The following is a 15,025-nucleotide window of genomic DNA, read 5'->3' as shown; positions in this document are numbered from 1 at the left end:
AGAAAAGATTAACCTATAGCTCTTGCAATTTGAAAAGTAGATTTGAGAACTTAGCACTAAAAGGTGTGTGACATCTTCCCCTTTGACATGTTATGCTGAAATCACTTTTTATTTTGTTCTTTGTACAACCCTTCTGCCTGTTATTCCATCTTGTACTGGCAGTAAAGGTGAATTCATCCTCTGTGGATGTTTGTTGGATTGGAATAATTATTAATTCTAAAAAGCATGTAAATGTGTCTACAGTGATGCTCATAAAGTGTCAAAAAATAAATGAGTTGTTTTTTTCATATTATCTTCCTTTGGAAGCTTTCTAAGAAAGTGTTTGTTGGATTTTTCTTTCCTAGAAATTAGACAACAAATCCTGGGCACCTGGGCAGGTCACAGAGGAGCAGGGATTAGATGAGGGCATCCACAGCAGAGCTTAGGAAGTGGTTGAATGTGGGTAGGGAATTTGTCTTCCCTCTGCTTTGCTTAAAGAAAAAATAAAATTGAATATTCAAATACTGGAATGCTCTTGTGCCCTGAGTGAATGCCGTGATCATTGGGCTGCAGGCAATTCTGCCATTGTTTAGTGATCCGAAATTGCTTCCTAGAACAAGGAACCTTCCCTGATAAAAATTTCATTGAAACCTGAAAAAAATTCAGTGCACTGCCTTTTGCTCATTTTTTTTCCCTTTCTTTAAATGCTTTGGCCCCTGTTCTTCTTTTCTTCCCTTCCCAAATATCCCAAATAACCTCACATTTTTTGCCTTGTGCTGGCCAAGTGCTGGGTTACACTGCCTGTAATTTTAAGAGGCTGAGCTGTTTACCTAATTTGGCCAAAAATCTGCTCTGTGCTGATCACAGATATACGTTACAAGGAGGATTTTTCTTTTTTTTTTCCTTAATTAAACATAAATGCACATTAGTTGATAATGTCTGCTTTTAGTTTGAAATTGCCTGCGTAAATGTTTGGGTAATTAGAACATTTTAACAAGCCCCACTGGCTCCATATACCGTTTGCTCTGACTAGTAAACTTTTACATGTTTTTAAAGAAAACAAATGTGTGGGAAAAAAATGTTGTTTGTTTTTTGCCAAACCAAAGTATTAATCTGCCCTGGTAGGGAAATTTCTTGGCCACGCCACTGACTGCAATTTCCAAAGTGTCATCTGTATTTTTCAGTCCTTCCATGTATAAAGAATCCAACAGCAGTTTCCTTCAAGGTTGAGTAAGTTTGAATGTTTAGGGGGCTGTAGCCACAAGATTTGGCAAACCATTCACTTGTCATGTTAATAAAAAAGGAATTGTTTCTGCCTCTTTAAGCTAGTAGCTAAATGAAGGGCTTGGATCAACTGGATTTTAATCATGAAGTCCAGATTCTTCTTGCTTCACGTGAATAACTGTGGTGTTCAGGGTTTTCATCTGATTTATTTTTATTTAGAAGAGGAACTGAGCTTCTTCCCTGTTACCAACCCTTGAATTTGCTGACTTGTTATGCTCTTCAAACCTAATCGGTTTTCTTGATCTCAAAATGAAAATCGAACCTTTCTGCACTTTTTATTTCCCCAAAGCAATTGAATTGAAAAGTGGGGTGGTTTGGGGTTTTTTTCCAGCTCCTTAAGTTGTTTTTTATAGATGGCATGTTAGCTTTGAGGGCTGTTTCATGACTGGTAAAAGCGTATACCTTGTAAAATCCATAGCTTTTAATGCATTTTGTTTCTCACTTCAAACACAGTACCGAGAGAAGAAATAATAGAATATTTCATGGTCGTGCTGTTCCAACAGTTCAGATTCTTTTTACGTGGTGATGCTGATTTTGTAGCTCCAAATGCTTGGGCTTAAAATTTGATTTCCTAAATTCCTTAGTCTGAAAATGTTGAAACCTAGAACCAGCTGTAATACACCCTGAAGAAGTGTCTTGCTTACATGATTACTTTTCCTCTACCACAGAGATTACAAGAAAGTGGATCAGATAAATGATTATATTATCTGTGGAATGCAAAAACACTGGGTAGATAGCATTTATTCCTCAAAACAGCTTTTCCCCACTCTTTTTCTCATGATCTGTGTTAGTGTTTACAAAGTATCACTCTTGACCAAGCCCTGATTAATGTTGGGTTGCAATGTGGAAATCTGGTGTAACCCACCATAAATATCAGTGTATTTTAGCAAAATATCTTCTTGCTATTAATTACCCTTATTCTCTGTATCTGTCTGAAGAAAGAACTTTTCTCCTTGCCTTCATCCCTTGGGGTGATGGGGAAATTGAGACACTCACGAGGGGCCAAGGAATAAAGAAAGTAAAAAGTGAAATAATCAGATCTCTGGTTCCTAAAAATCAGCTTAGTTCACATGGGGTGACTTTGGTCACAAACAGATTCTGGGTAACCACAAATTTGTTGATTAGGTGAAGAAATCCTTCCCTGGGAGGGTGGGCAGGCCCTGGCACAGGGTGCCCAGAGCAGCTGTGGCTGCCCCTGCATCCCTGGAAGTGTCCAGGGCCAGGCTGGATGGGCTTGGAGCAGCCTGGGACAGTGGGAGCTCCCTGCCCATGGCAGGGGTGGAACAAGGTGATTTTCCAAAGTCCTTTCCAAGTTCCCTTCAAGATTCCCATCAGATTTTCAGTGCAAGCCTGCAGGACAAGCCCAGAGCTGGATGATGCTTTGCCTGCCAAGTTGTTCCATTGAAATAAAGAGGAATATTGAAACAGGAAGGGCTGAAAATGAGCAAATGTAGCAGAGGGTGAATGCATCAAAAATGACCTGTGTGGGACTCATTCAGTGAGCCAAGCAGAGCTGCCTCGTGCCTGACAGGTCTGAATTTGACACAGTCCTTTGTAAACAATAAATCAATGCAGGTTGTTTCTGTGAGTGCATAAAAGGTGTGAGAACTGTAATTTATTTTATAATAAATACTTGTGCTAAGCAAACAGCGAGTGCAGCTATTAGAGACTTTCTCAAATAAGTGATTTTAGGCTGCTGAGTGCCAGCTACTGATGTGATAGTCGAGCTTTTAAAATGAAAAGCCTGAGTTCCTTTTGAAGATTCTTCTGAATGCTGTTGACACTTGTGCTAGGAAAGAATACAGAGTAATTTAATTCATTACTTTACTTAAAGATAGCGTTTATGGTTGCAGCATTACCCTCCATCCATGTGCAGACTCTAGGCTGGAGGTGTTTACTTGAATTTTTTTAGAGATGTTGCATCCTTTTATTAGGTGTGCTGGAAAGCTTGGGAGAAAAAAATGTAGGAGGGAAAGGGGAGTTCAGGATCAGTCAGCTGGTGTGTCTGGATACAAGGACAAAGGGACAATTTTGCCTTTGGCTACAGTTTGACACTTTACTGGATTCAGTCAGAATTATCTGCGCACGCTGAAGGGCACAAATGTCATTTTTATGGCATTCTATATCCTCAGTTGCTTTTTTTTTTTGTAATTGGCTGTGTATCCCAGTGCTGTAATAGAGCTCTTAAATCCTGACCCCGGCCAAAATGGGACACAAATACCAGTATTAATATTTCTCTCCATTTTAAATGCAGGGTTGAGTCTTTTTACTTTGTTTTTTCCAGCACCATCTTGTGTTTCCCTGGCAGCCACCCACCGTTCCTCTGGCTCAGGGTGCTCCTCTGCTTTGCTGCTCTTGGGCCTCTCTCCTCTTGATCCAGTGGCCTTGGATATCCCTCTGTTCCTTGCCTTGCTCCTCTGTCTTCTCCAGTTTCCTGACCTTTGGCTCCCTTGCCCCTTTCAAGGTGGCTGAAGGTCCTTGGGTTGTCCAGACTCCCTCTCACTTCCTCCCCTTCCCACTCATCTTTTCTCCATCAGAGTCATCTTCCTTTCTGCCGGAAACAAAAAAAAAAGAAAGTTTCCCTGGCTGAGCTGAAACCCCAAATTCTGCATCTCCCTCTTTCAATCCCAGGGGTTTTTGCTTCCGAGTCTTTCACTCCTCCCAGGTGCTGTGTTGTTCCAGACCTTTGGCTGATACCTGGCACCCCCTGTTTGGGTGGAAATGCAGGGATTTTAGTGTTCTCCCCACCCTTCAGAGAAGGAGAGGAACTGCACTGGCTTCAGCTTAGGCAGCGTGCTGGGGTGGGACATTCCCAGCTCTGCTCTGTGACAGAACCCAGGCATCATTTACTGGCTCCATATAACCTGAGGCATTCACACATAAATTGAGCCTGAATGAAGAAGCTTATATAAAGAGGATCCTTAAACTATCCTGGCTAAAAATATTTGTGAAATGCTGGGAAGCATCTTTTTAGTGTGTTGGGATGCTCTCTTCCCTCTTATCTCTGTTACAGATGTACAGTGGGGTCACTTGCATGGGCTTTGGGACATTTTTTTCCTGTGAAATACTGTCATTTCCATAAGTGGGTTAATAAGTTTTTTTGGGCCTGGAGTCTAAAACAAAAGATGTTTCACAACTGCAGAGGCTAAAGAGATGGAAAGTGTTATTGCAGGCTGATGTTAATGTGCCTGGGTCAGTCTTGTGGCTACTCCCTTGAATCCTTTCTGCCCAGGCAGTGGTTGTTCAGTTCAGTAAGTAATGACCATTATTTATTATTAATTCAAAACATGGTGTGCAGGATTTCTGCCCAGTGTGAGAGCACATTAGCTTCTCCTGCATAAGAAAACACATGTTAATCTGTTTTCCATTATTGTCCAAAAGATCTTTTCAGAAGGCAGTTCATGTTGCCCCAACAACATTAAAGGCTGTAATTAAAAATCGTTTTCCATTAATTTATATACATGCACATTTACTTATTATGATCTTTTGCTGCATTTCCCTAAGTGTACACCCAAAAGCCTAAAATGCTGTTGAGGAATAAGTCAATATTCACTGTAATGATCCAGTGTGGAGTGTGCCAGAACCCTGATGTACTTCAATTAAGCATCTTTCCTAACAAACACCTGCACAGGGAAATGGATCTTCTGTGAGAATCAGCAGAAAAACAAACCCTGACTTTTCTGCATGGGCAGAGGAAGGGAATTCCAGTATTTCACAGCTTTTACTGATAATGATCTGCTACAGATTAAAAACAAAAACCAGACATTATGGTGTTGGCAGATTGCAAAAGGACTTGCTGGTAAAGCTGCTGTTCAGAGGAGATGAGGACAGTGTTTATTGCTTCCATATGGTTCAGGCATACAAGACAGGCAGAGTGTCTGGGGAGAATAATATGTCTTATTGTATTGATACAGAACATTCTTTAGGGCTGTCAGCCCTTTCTCCTGGTACCTTTCCCAGGTGAGAGCCTGAGTGGGAAATATTTGCCCATGATTGAGCATGAAGATAAGAAAAGATTGCTTAAGGATTGGCTCCATTTGTGTGAGTGAAGTATTGGAAATGCTGATTTTTAAGGGGTCAGGTCTGGGAGCTGCTCCCTAACACAGGGATCTGAAGGATCTCTTTTTTCCTTGACTATTTGTATAGTTTTCAACCCTTTGACTTTCCAATTCAGCTTTGCAAAGTGCATTAGGGGTCTAAATTTAGAGTTTGATAAATTCGTGTCAAAAAAACCTTCCCTTCCACGTAATGTAAAATTGAGTTTCTTGGTCTCTTTGACCTCTTGATTTTTTTATTTTTTTTTTTAGCTAAATTAAGAACCAAACTTCTGGGCACACTGAAATAGAAAAGTAGCTGGTTGCTTTTGTATATGTGGGGACTTGACTGAAGAACTGCTGTCTTGACTTCTCCGTAATTATCACTTGGGAAGCACCTTTACATATTGGAAAAATGACACTGCCTGGAATTTTGGGGAGTTAGACCTTCAAAGATCCAATCAATGTGCCCAGATATCAATTTTCCTATTGCATTGCAAAAAGGGGGACAGGCAAAGGAATTAGAGATTTGCAGAGTGGTCCAGAAGACTCCAGAGGGTCTCACCAGTCAGGAGATGAGCTGCCCAGTGCTACTGTGTCCTTTTACAAATCAATATTGACAATAAATATTGGTGTTTGTGTGCCTGTTGCTGTGCCTGAGCTCGTGCAGCAGCCATTCTCTGTGTGATAACAAAACTTCTGCTCTCTCCTTCTCCCAGGGCTGATGAAATCGAGATGATCATGACAGACCTTGAAAGAGCCAATCAGGTAGGATTTCAAATGAGTCCCCCATAAAATTCTAAGTGTGACTTTGATTATTCTTTTTAAATTCTCTTTTGGATTTCATGACAGTTCTTTTATGTGCATTTTGCAGTCATAACTGTGTGGAGTAAGAAAATATGCAAATTTTGAGCAAAATACAGCTCTTCAGGGATGCTCTGTGAGGATTGTGTGCACAGTAGAGCAGTGCTTGCCATATATTTACCTTCTAATAATTTAAACTTACATTTCCCACTGTAGATATTATTGGCTTTATGTTTCTAAATCCATCATGTTGGCCCCTACTCAGACATGCAGGTGAATGGTTTGCCCAAATTAAAGAGCCTCTGCCCTGTGGCTGTGGCAGGACTGCAGGTTTGGGGACTTCTCCAGACTTCTTTTCCCCCCTTCCTTTTCTGCTATGTTTTATTGGCATATTAATTTTTAGCAAGGGTTGGATCAGACTGTTCTTTCTGTGCAGAACCACAAAGAAATTGCCATTTGCTCCTACAGATATTAATTTGGGCTGTGAAATGTCTCCCTGGCCACCCCTCCCAGTGCACACACTCCTGCACGAGTGGCAGAAATACTGAGTTTTAACAAACCCAAACCCACCAGCCTTGCAGAGAACCCCGAGTGAGTGAGTGAGTGATTGAAGTGGAGGAGGAAATGTGTATGGATTCCATGACAATGGAAATTCCACAAGCCGCTGGCTGCTGGTTTCACAGAGGGAAACCTCAGGATTTGCTTATCAGTGAGCTTCATTAATCCCGCTGCCAGGTACCACCAGAGATTGCAATCTTCAGTCTCCCAGGCTATGGATTTATAATCCAGCTGAAGTTTGCCTAAGAGCAGCTGCCTTCCAGGGGGAATAGTGGCAGCTCCTTCCCCTCCCTGGGTCCTGCTGTCAGCAGTGGTTGTGTGAGCCAGACCAGGTCACTGATCCTGTTGAAAATGCACCCCCTGCTCCAGCTGCTGTTTTGTTTTGTCTTTTCCCTTTTGCCAGATCAGCTTTCAGCCCCCACACTCCCTGCTGCAGCTGTCAAGTCTGCAGCAAGTGCTGCTGGCCTTTATATTAGTTCTTGGAAAACTGGAAAAATACAAATCACAGAATCATTTCCACTGGAAAAGCCCTCCAAGATCACCCAGTCCAACCTTCACCCAGCACTGCCAAGGCCACCACTAACCCGTATCACCAAGTGCCACATCCACAGGGCTTTGAAATCCCTCCAGGGGTGAGGACTCACCTGGGCAGCTGTGCCAGGGCTGGACACCCCTTTCAGTGAAGAGAATTTCCCGAGAATTTCCCTGATATCCAGCCTAAACCTCTCTTGGAGCATCCTGAGGCTGTTTCTTTGTGTCCTATCACTTGTAACCTGGGAGCAGAGCCCAGCCCTCACCTAAAGCCTCCTTCCAGGGAATTGTAGATCCCCCCTGAGCCTCTTTTCCCCCAGGCTGAGCTCTCCCAGCTCCCTCAGCCACTCTGGTGCCCCAGACCCTTCCCCAGCTCCATTCCCTTCCCTGGACACACTCCAGCATCTTAATGTCTTAATGAAGCCAAAATCATATTTGTAAGTTGTTGAGTTGATTATTTAGTCAGTAAAAGCAAACTGGTGTTTGTACAGTGGGTTTTTAGTTCTGTCAAAGAACTTTTGTAGACAGCATTAAATATTTATGAGAGTACTAGTAATTATTTGAAAATACGTAGACTTTTTAGAAATTATGTAGGTGTTAAAAATGTTTTGGTAGAATTATTGTGTGATTTTTGCAAAGGCAGTTCATTTTGCAGTGATTTACCCAGTAGCTGGGTTTTTTTCCCTCAGTCTAAAGGGGGCTGTAGTTAAAGAACAGTATTTCTGAATTCCTCATTGCCTCCAAAAATTGATTATACCTATTTATCTAGAAACGCTATTTTTCTATCTAACTGATACAAAGCTGTATGTAGGTTGGGGTTCTTTTACTTCATTGTGGTGTTTTTATAATTAGGTAAAATTTACAACTGCTTATGTGCATAACCCTCAGTTTGGTTGTTGTTCTGCACACTCTGCCTGTACATAAAACCAGCATGCTGTTCATCTGAGCTGTTGGAAGGCCAGAGGAGGGGATTCTGTCTCCCCTTTCCCCATCTCCCTCTTCCTCCTCCCCCTCTGGCTGCTGAGGTCCCATGCCCTCCCAAACAGCAGCTCTGGCACCTGGGGAACCCTTCACTGAGGCTTCACTGAGCTCAGCAAGTGCAGGAAAGCCTGGATTTGGGATGAAGGGTTTGTTCTCTGTGGGTTTAGCAGCTTGAGGCTGCTCAAAAAAAAACATGGGAGAAACCACAGCACCCAAATCACAGAATCATGGAATGGTTTGGCTTGGAAAGGACCTTAAAGCTCATCCAGTCCCACCCCCTGCCATGGCAGGGACACCTTCCACTGTCCCAGGCTGCTCCAAGCCCTGTCCAACCTGGCCTTGGATCCAGGGGCAGCCTCAGCTCCTCTGGGCACCCTGTGCCCACCCTCACAGCCAAAATTTCCTTCTCAGTATCTCCTCCAGCCCTGCCCTGTGGCAGTGGGCGCCATTCCCTGTGTCCTGTCCCTCCATCCCTTGTCCCTGGTCCCTCTCCAGCTCTCCTGGAGCCCCTTTAGGCCCTGGAAGGGGCTCTGAGCTCTCCTGGAGTTTTCCCTTCTCCAGGTGAGCATCCCCAGCTCTCCCAGCGTGTTCTCCTCTGGAATTGCTCCAACAGTTCCGTGTCTTTGCTGTGCTGGGGCCCAGGAGGGACACCAAGGGACACCAAGGGACTCTGTGGCCTTGCAGGAGCTGCAGAAGGGAAGGGCAGGTTCACCTGCAGAGGAGCAGGAGCTGCTGCAGGGGCTCAGCTCATTTGCTGCCCATAGAGTCTTTGTCTTGTGTGATGCTTTACCTTTATAAAGCACTTTGATGAATTATAGCTAATCTCTGTAGCAGCAATTCCTGTGTTTTACCTCTTCATAGCTGAAAAAAAAAATTACTGGAAGAAATTAAATCTATTGCACAGGCCAGAAAGTGAGTTTGCATCAGGCTGAAGTGTTACAATTGCAGAAACAAGTACTTAACCTAATTATGTATTTAATAGTTAAATTAACATTTCCTTTTACCATTTCAGTAAGTGCTCATTCCCCTTTATTAAGGCTACCTTTAAAGAGTAGTGCTCAGCACGACTCCTGCTTTGCTCAGGGACTGCCTTGCTGATGTGGATGTGATGTTTTGCTGCTCTGGAATTAGCACTGACCCAAATGACTGGGATTCAGAGCACAGATTTACATGCTTCCACTAAAAATATGGGAAAAAGAAATTGGTGTAAACTTTTATATATCTGACATTTCTTGAAAATGCCTTTCCCAGTTATCTCCCTTTCTAAATCCAGAGCTGGCACTTCAGAACTTCCCGTGCTGTTGGTTCAGCTCCTACTGAGGGCACAATGAAGCCACATACAATAGGAAGGGCTCCTTTTCACTTTATTAACCCAGCAGCTCAGTGACAAAACTTGATAACATAACCCAGAGTTCCCCCTGCATTTCCATGAAGATTTAATAATGCTGTAGTTTGGTGAAGGGACTCGTTTTATTAAGATTTCATTTTGCACAATAAATCACTGCATATTTTCTGATATGCTACGAAGTATAAGAATAAATAATTAAAACTAAACTACCCGTACTTGTCAAAATAAATGATTTATCATAGTTTGGGATACAGCATCTTTGAATTTTTTATTGTTTGATTCCCAGAATATTCTAATTTCCAATCAGGGAAGTTAATGAAGCTCCAGTATACATTTCTGCATTCGCAGCAGTTACAGTTGTGTGACTGTTTATTTTAGACAAATATTTATGGTTAGCACTTTCCTGTACCTTTTCAAGTTTACACCTTTCCAGTGTTTATGGCAGCAAAGTCACGAATCTTTCGGGACGACAAATTTATTCAAATGAATTATTGTTCTGTTCTTCCAGGAACCTGGAATCATCCAATTGTGCCTGAGAAAAACAGGTTTTTGTTGGGAAGAATAATTCCTGGGTTGTGAAAACAGAAATATTTAAATATATTTGAATATTTAAATGTATTCTATTTAATATAAATACATTTAATTTTTTTTTTTAAATTACAGCTGGGCTCATTTTAAGGTTTTAATACTGAGTCTGAATTTGTGGCTTTGCATCATTGATGTGTCCAGATCTCTTTTCTGCCTTTACACATTGATCACATAGTTAAAAAAAATAAATCTAATGGGCTTTGTAATTTGAGCTTCCTGCAAAGAAAAAGGTGTTTTTTCATTTTTAAAACAAAAAGAGAAGAACTTTGGTTAGGGTTGTTTGCTCCTGGGTTATTGTATTTTAATCTGAAAGAAGAGGAAATTGATTTGAAAAGCAGACTCAAGTATAGGTATCCTTAGATTCTGAGAGTGGTAAAAAAAAGAAAACATGATACTTTTTTTTGGTGTGTGGACTATGTTGTGTAAGCTCTAGAAGAAGAATCAATTTTTTTTTCTTCTGTTATCCCTTTGGAAAAGCCAAATGTTTCCATTGGTTTTTGTTCCATCTTCACAATGCTGATAGTGCTCCCAGATTTCTAGTTCTTATTTTTTCTGGGGAAAGAAAGTCAAATATAGAAACTTCTAATACCAATAAATCAAGAAAAGTGTACTTTCTAAAATATAGCAGCTTTTATTAAAGAATCTAGAGTGGATCAATGTCATTTATTCCACAGAAATGTAGTGTTGGGTTTTAAAGTCTGTAGAGGAAGAGTTAGTGAATTTAAGCAATTTTTGGAGCCAAACTGCCACTAAAATACATAAAACAGTGTCTGCTATAAAAGTAGAAAGAAAACCTCACCAGGGTGTTTTAGCAGAAATTCTGCTCTCAAGATTATTTTTTATTTCCTTGTGTGTGGCACCTTCCTGTCTCCAACAAATCACATTGGAAAATGGTTCCAAAAGATATTCCTGCTAAGTGAGACTGCCATAAAATATGTATGTTTTTGAGCAGCAGATGGAATAAATTCCCCTTTTCACTCAGCAGCACAAGTGCAGCACAATACAGGTGGTGCTGATGCTCAGGGGGGGTTTGCTGTGACCAGCACAGCCCTGATGGGGCATCCTTGGGTTTGCACTTCCATGAGGAAGGGAATTCATCCTGCCTCCACTCCTGCATTGCACCAAGGCTGGCACAGACCCTGCCAGAGGATTTGCTTTGGTTTCTGACTCCCTTGGCAGGGGACTGGGTGCTTTCTTTGTGTGCCATCCCCTGGGGAATTGCCCCATCCCTGGAATTGCCCCTGGATCCCTGGAAGTGCCCCTGGATCCCTGGAAGTGCCCCAGGCCAGGCTGGACAGGGCTTGGAGCACCCTGGGGTAGTGAAGGTGTCCCTGCCCTGGCAGGGGGTGGGATGAGATGAGATTTAAGGTCCCTCCCAGCCCAAATCCATGGATCCAGTTAAGTTACACTGCTTCATGGCAGATGAAGGCATTCACTTAATCCTGGGATTTCACTGTCTGTGAAAATGGGAATAAAAACGTTTACTTTGCAAAGGGCATTTGAGATCCTTGCATGGAGAAGTTCTGTATGAAGGCAAAATATGGTTAATATGATTTTCATGCAAACATGGGTTTCCTGCAAATGCCTGGCTATCAGCTGGGAATACATTTATCTGGCAGCCTTTCAGCACACAAAGTGCAGTAGCTTGAAGACAAGAATGAAGACAACCCAACCTCTTCTGGTTGGTGGAGTTTTTTCTCTTTTTTTCATTAATTCTCCATTGTTGGAAAAAATAGGTGCCAGAGCCCTGAAAAATCTTTCATGTCCCTGATGTTCTGCTAACCTTGCTGAAGTTCTGTGGAAGTTAGGGCCATCTAAAGGTTTTATAGCAAAATTTTATATCTGAAAAGTTAGGAAATTAAAGCACATTGAACCAGTGTGTTTTAATTGATGTTGTACTCCAAGAAACACAGCTTTTGCAGCAGCTTGCAAGTCTGAATGTCAGCTCCAAGCATGGTGATTGCTGCCATAACCAGGCTCATTAACTGCAGCAGAATTACTTGTGATAATACCCCCTCCTCGCCCATAGGAAGATTTTCCCACATACAGCACTGAATTTAGCATGGAATAAGGAAATAGAGTTTGGCTGGTGGAACTTTAAGGGAAAGGTTATACATTTTTTTTCACATTAGTATCTCATTTTGCTGTTCACACCACTGGTCTTTGATCAAATTAACATTTTACTGTAAGTAGAAGAGCACTCAGTTCATGCTATTCATTATCTTGTCAGGAAACAAGGAGAATAATTTAAACTGGATATATTGTGTAAGGCTTTTTTTTCTATTTTTAATTGGAAAGCACACGGCAGCGTTACAATCGTGACCTCCTGGCTCCACTGTGAGCAGTACAATATTTACCTGCTGTATGAAGGAAAATGGAACTATTTTGAAATATTTTGTTACCAGGGAGGTAGTTCTGTACTAGAAAACAGTGGTAGGAATTAGGAGGAATTGTATGACTGAACTGTGCTGGAAAATAGGATTTTGGGCAGTGCTGGATTTGCATGAGCTTCATCAAGGCCATTAGTGTGACTGTCACTGGTCATTGAGGGGTTTTTTTTGGCTGTGCATAGGATTTGGGAGTAAGAAACCAAGAGTTTTAGCGCTGACTGGTGAAAAGCAACTGTGCTGTGGAATATCCAGTGGCTAAAGGGGCTCCAGGAGAGCTGGAGAGGGACTTGGGACAAGGGCTGGAGTTCCAGGACAGGGGAATGACTTCCCGCTGCCAGAGGGCAGGGCTGGATGGGATATTGGGAAGGAATTCCTGGCTGTGCGGGTGGGCAGACCCTGGCACAGGGTGCCCAGAGCAGCTGTGGCTGCCCCTGCATCCCTGGCAGTGCCCAAGGCCAGGCTGGACAGTGGGGCTTGGAGCAGCCTGGGACAGGGGAAGGTGTCCCTGCCATGGCAAGGGTGGGACTAGATGATCTTTAAGCTCCCTTCCAAACCCCTTCTGTAATTCTATGAATCTCTCTGTATTTCTCAGCTGAAGTGGGGCAGTTTCACACAAACAGAAGGTTTTGTGAATTTTCCAGTGGCTCCAAGTTGTGCAAGATTCCTCAGATTTAGCCATTTTCCATACTGGGCGCCTGTCTCTGGCTGCTCTCTTTTTTCTTACTTCAGAAAAAATTGTTCAACCATTTTTAAGAACAAGATTAGGAAAAAAGAAATCCATTTTCTCCCAGATGTTACGAGTTTTTCTTGCTGTTTTGGTGAGGAGCCTGCTGTGCCCAGATTTAATAGAAGGGGTTTGATGAGGGATGGTTCCCTTTTTTCTCAGGGTTGTATCTTCTGTTGCTTCAAGTAGAAAAAAAAAAAATAATAATAATTATAAAACAGACTCAAGTTTGGCCAGCCTATAAGAGTCTGGAAAAAAAGAGTTCACAGAAACTCAGCAGAATCTGGTTTGAATTTGTTCAGGCTTTGCTGCTGGTGCCTGTCCCAGGCACACTGCAGTCACTGCTCCGGCTGGGTGAGCATCCACCAGGCAGGTTTTGCTTTTTCTGGGTGTGATGTGAGATTTTTTGGGGACACAAGGAGGGGAGACACTGCCCAGGCTGCTCCTGCCACGACTGGAGACATCAGCATGGGAGCAGGACGGGGAGAGGGGTTCAGGGTGGGCAGGGAATGGGAGCAGACACCGGGACAGAGACACTTGGAGGACCTTTTGTGAGCACATTTGGAGAAGAAGCAACGAGGAGAAGAGGAAGGAGAAAAGAGGAAGGAGGAAAAGAGGAAGGAGGAAAAGAGGAAGGAGGAAATCGCGGGGTAAGGCTCATTCTGGGTGTCTGTGGATGTTCATTAGGTGGTGCAAGGTACGAGCTGGGGTTTGCCTGCCTGGAGCTAAAGGCTCCATGGAGCACAGAGGAGACAGAGATGAGGCTTCCAGCAGCCAAAGTGAATTAGGAAGGGGACAGAGTGGCAAGCAGAGAGGGGTGGCAGTGGAAGAGGCAATCCCAGAGGGTGTGGCAGGGGAGCAGCACCGAGGCACTGAGCAGGGTCTGGGCAGAGGCAGCTCCTGCCAGGCTGGGAGCCTCCAGCCAGGGCTGCTGTGCAGGGAGCTGTGCCAGGGGCTCCAGGAACCCACACAGCTCCAGACAGGGCTCGTGCCAGTGCAGTCATTAATTCCTGAAGCCCCTCTGGTGGTGCAGCAGAGCTGCCATGAGGAAGAGATTAATGCCACTGGCAGAGGGGAGTGGGATTAGCTGGGAGCAGATGAAGTGCAGGGGTCACACAGAGAATAAGAGGACAAAGAGATCACTCACCAAGCCATGTTCCTCTCAGAGCTGATGGAGCAGGGCATGTCATTGGGAAAATCTCCTTGGAAAAGCCACAGCAGGTCCTGTGTGGTGCCATCCCACTCCTGAACCCTAACACAGGGTGGCTGAGCACCCGCCTCAGGCTTGGCTGTTCCGTACTTGTAAGTGCTCAAATTTGAAACTAGCATTCTTTTAACAGGGTTTTGTGTGTCATTTATAATTTATATTGTGATAGCACCCAAAAGTGCTTTCCAGACACTGAGCACATCTGTAATTCTGCCTCTGAAAAGCTTCCATTCTGTAAGAGGGGGGAAAAAAGCGGGGAATTGACCAGTATTTCCCAAACAGAACTGCCCAGAGTTTGTGCTGATGTATTTTTCACAATGGCTAGTATGAAATCTTGTCTGGTATTATTCCAAGGATCACAACAGGTGTTGGGAATTGGCTGGGGAGGCTGTGCAGAAAGGGCAGCTGACAGCTCACTGTATATGCAGATGTACCACCTATTAGCAATATCCTCTGTGGGTTGCTCGCATGCGAGCTGAATAGATTCTCCAAACAATGCTGCACTGAATGGAAGCCATCAGCAGAATTGCTCAAGGCTGCAAAACCCATTACTTATCCAGCAGTAGATGGAAGAGCAAGTGCCACAGTGTAGTAACT

At 43.2% G+C, this 15,025-nt stretch overlaps 1 protein-coding gene across 5 annotated transcripts in view; it reads left to right on the top strand.

The window, feature by feature from the left end:
- Positions 1–15,025, top strand: part of CUX1 (cut like homeobox 1) — a 266,545-nt gene that overhangs the window by 163,881 nt on the left and 87,639 nt on the right. For all 5 annotated transcript variants that reach the window (XM_041482906.1, XM_041482904.1, XM_041482905.1 and 2 more), the window contains exon 9: positions 6,017–6,065. In XM_041482906.1, coding sequence (XP_041338840.1) covers positions 6,017–6,065 — 49 coding nt within the window. The remainder of the gene's footprint in view (positions 1–6,016; positions 6,066–15,025) is intronic.

This window comes from Pyrgilauda ruficollis, unplaced genomic scaffold (genome assembly GCF_017590135.1).
Source record: "Pyrgilauda ruficollis isolate IOZ18807 unplaced genomic scaffold, ASM1759013v1 scaffold59, whole genome shotgun sequence".
Lineage (NCBI taxonomy): Eukaryota > Metazoa > Chordata > Aves > Passeriformes > Passeridae > Pyrgilauda > Pyrgilauda ruficollis.
Note: the sequence above shows the minus strand (reverse complement) of the source record. Positions and strands in the feature narration are given on the sequence as shown.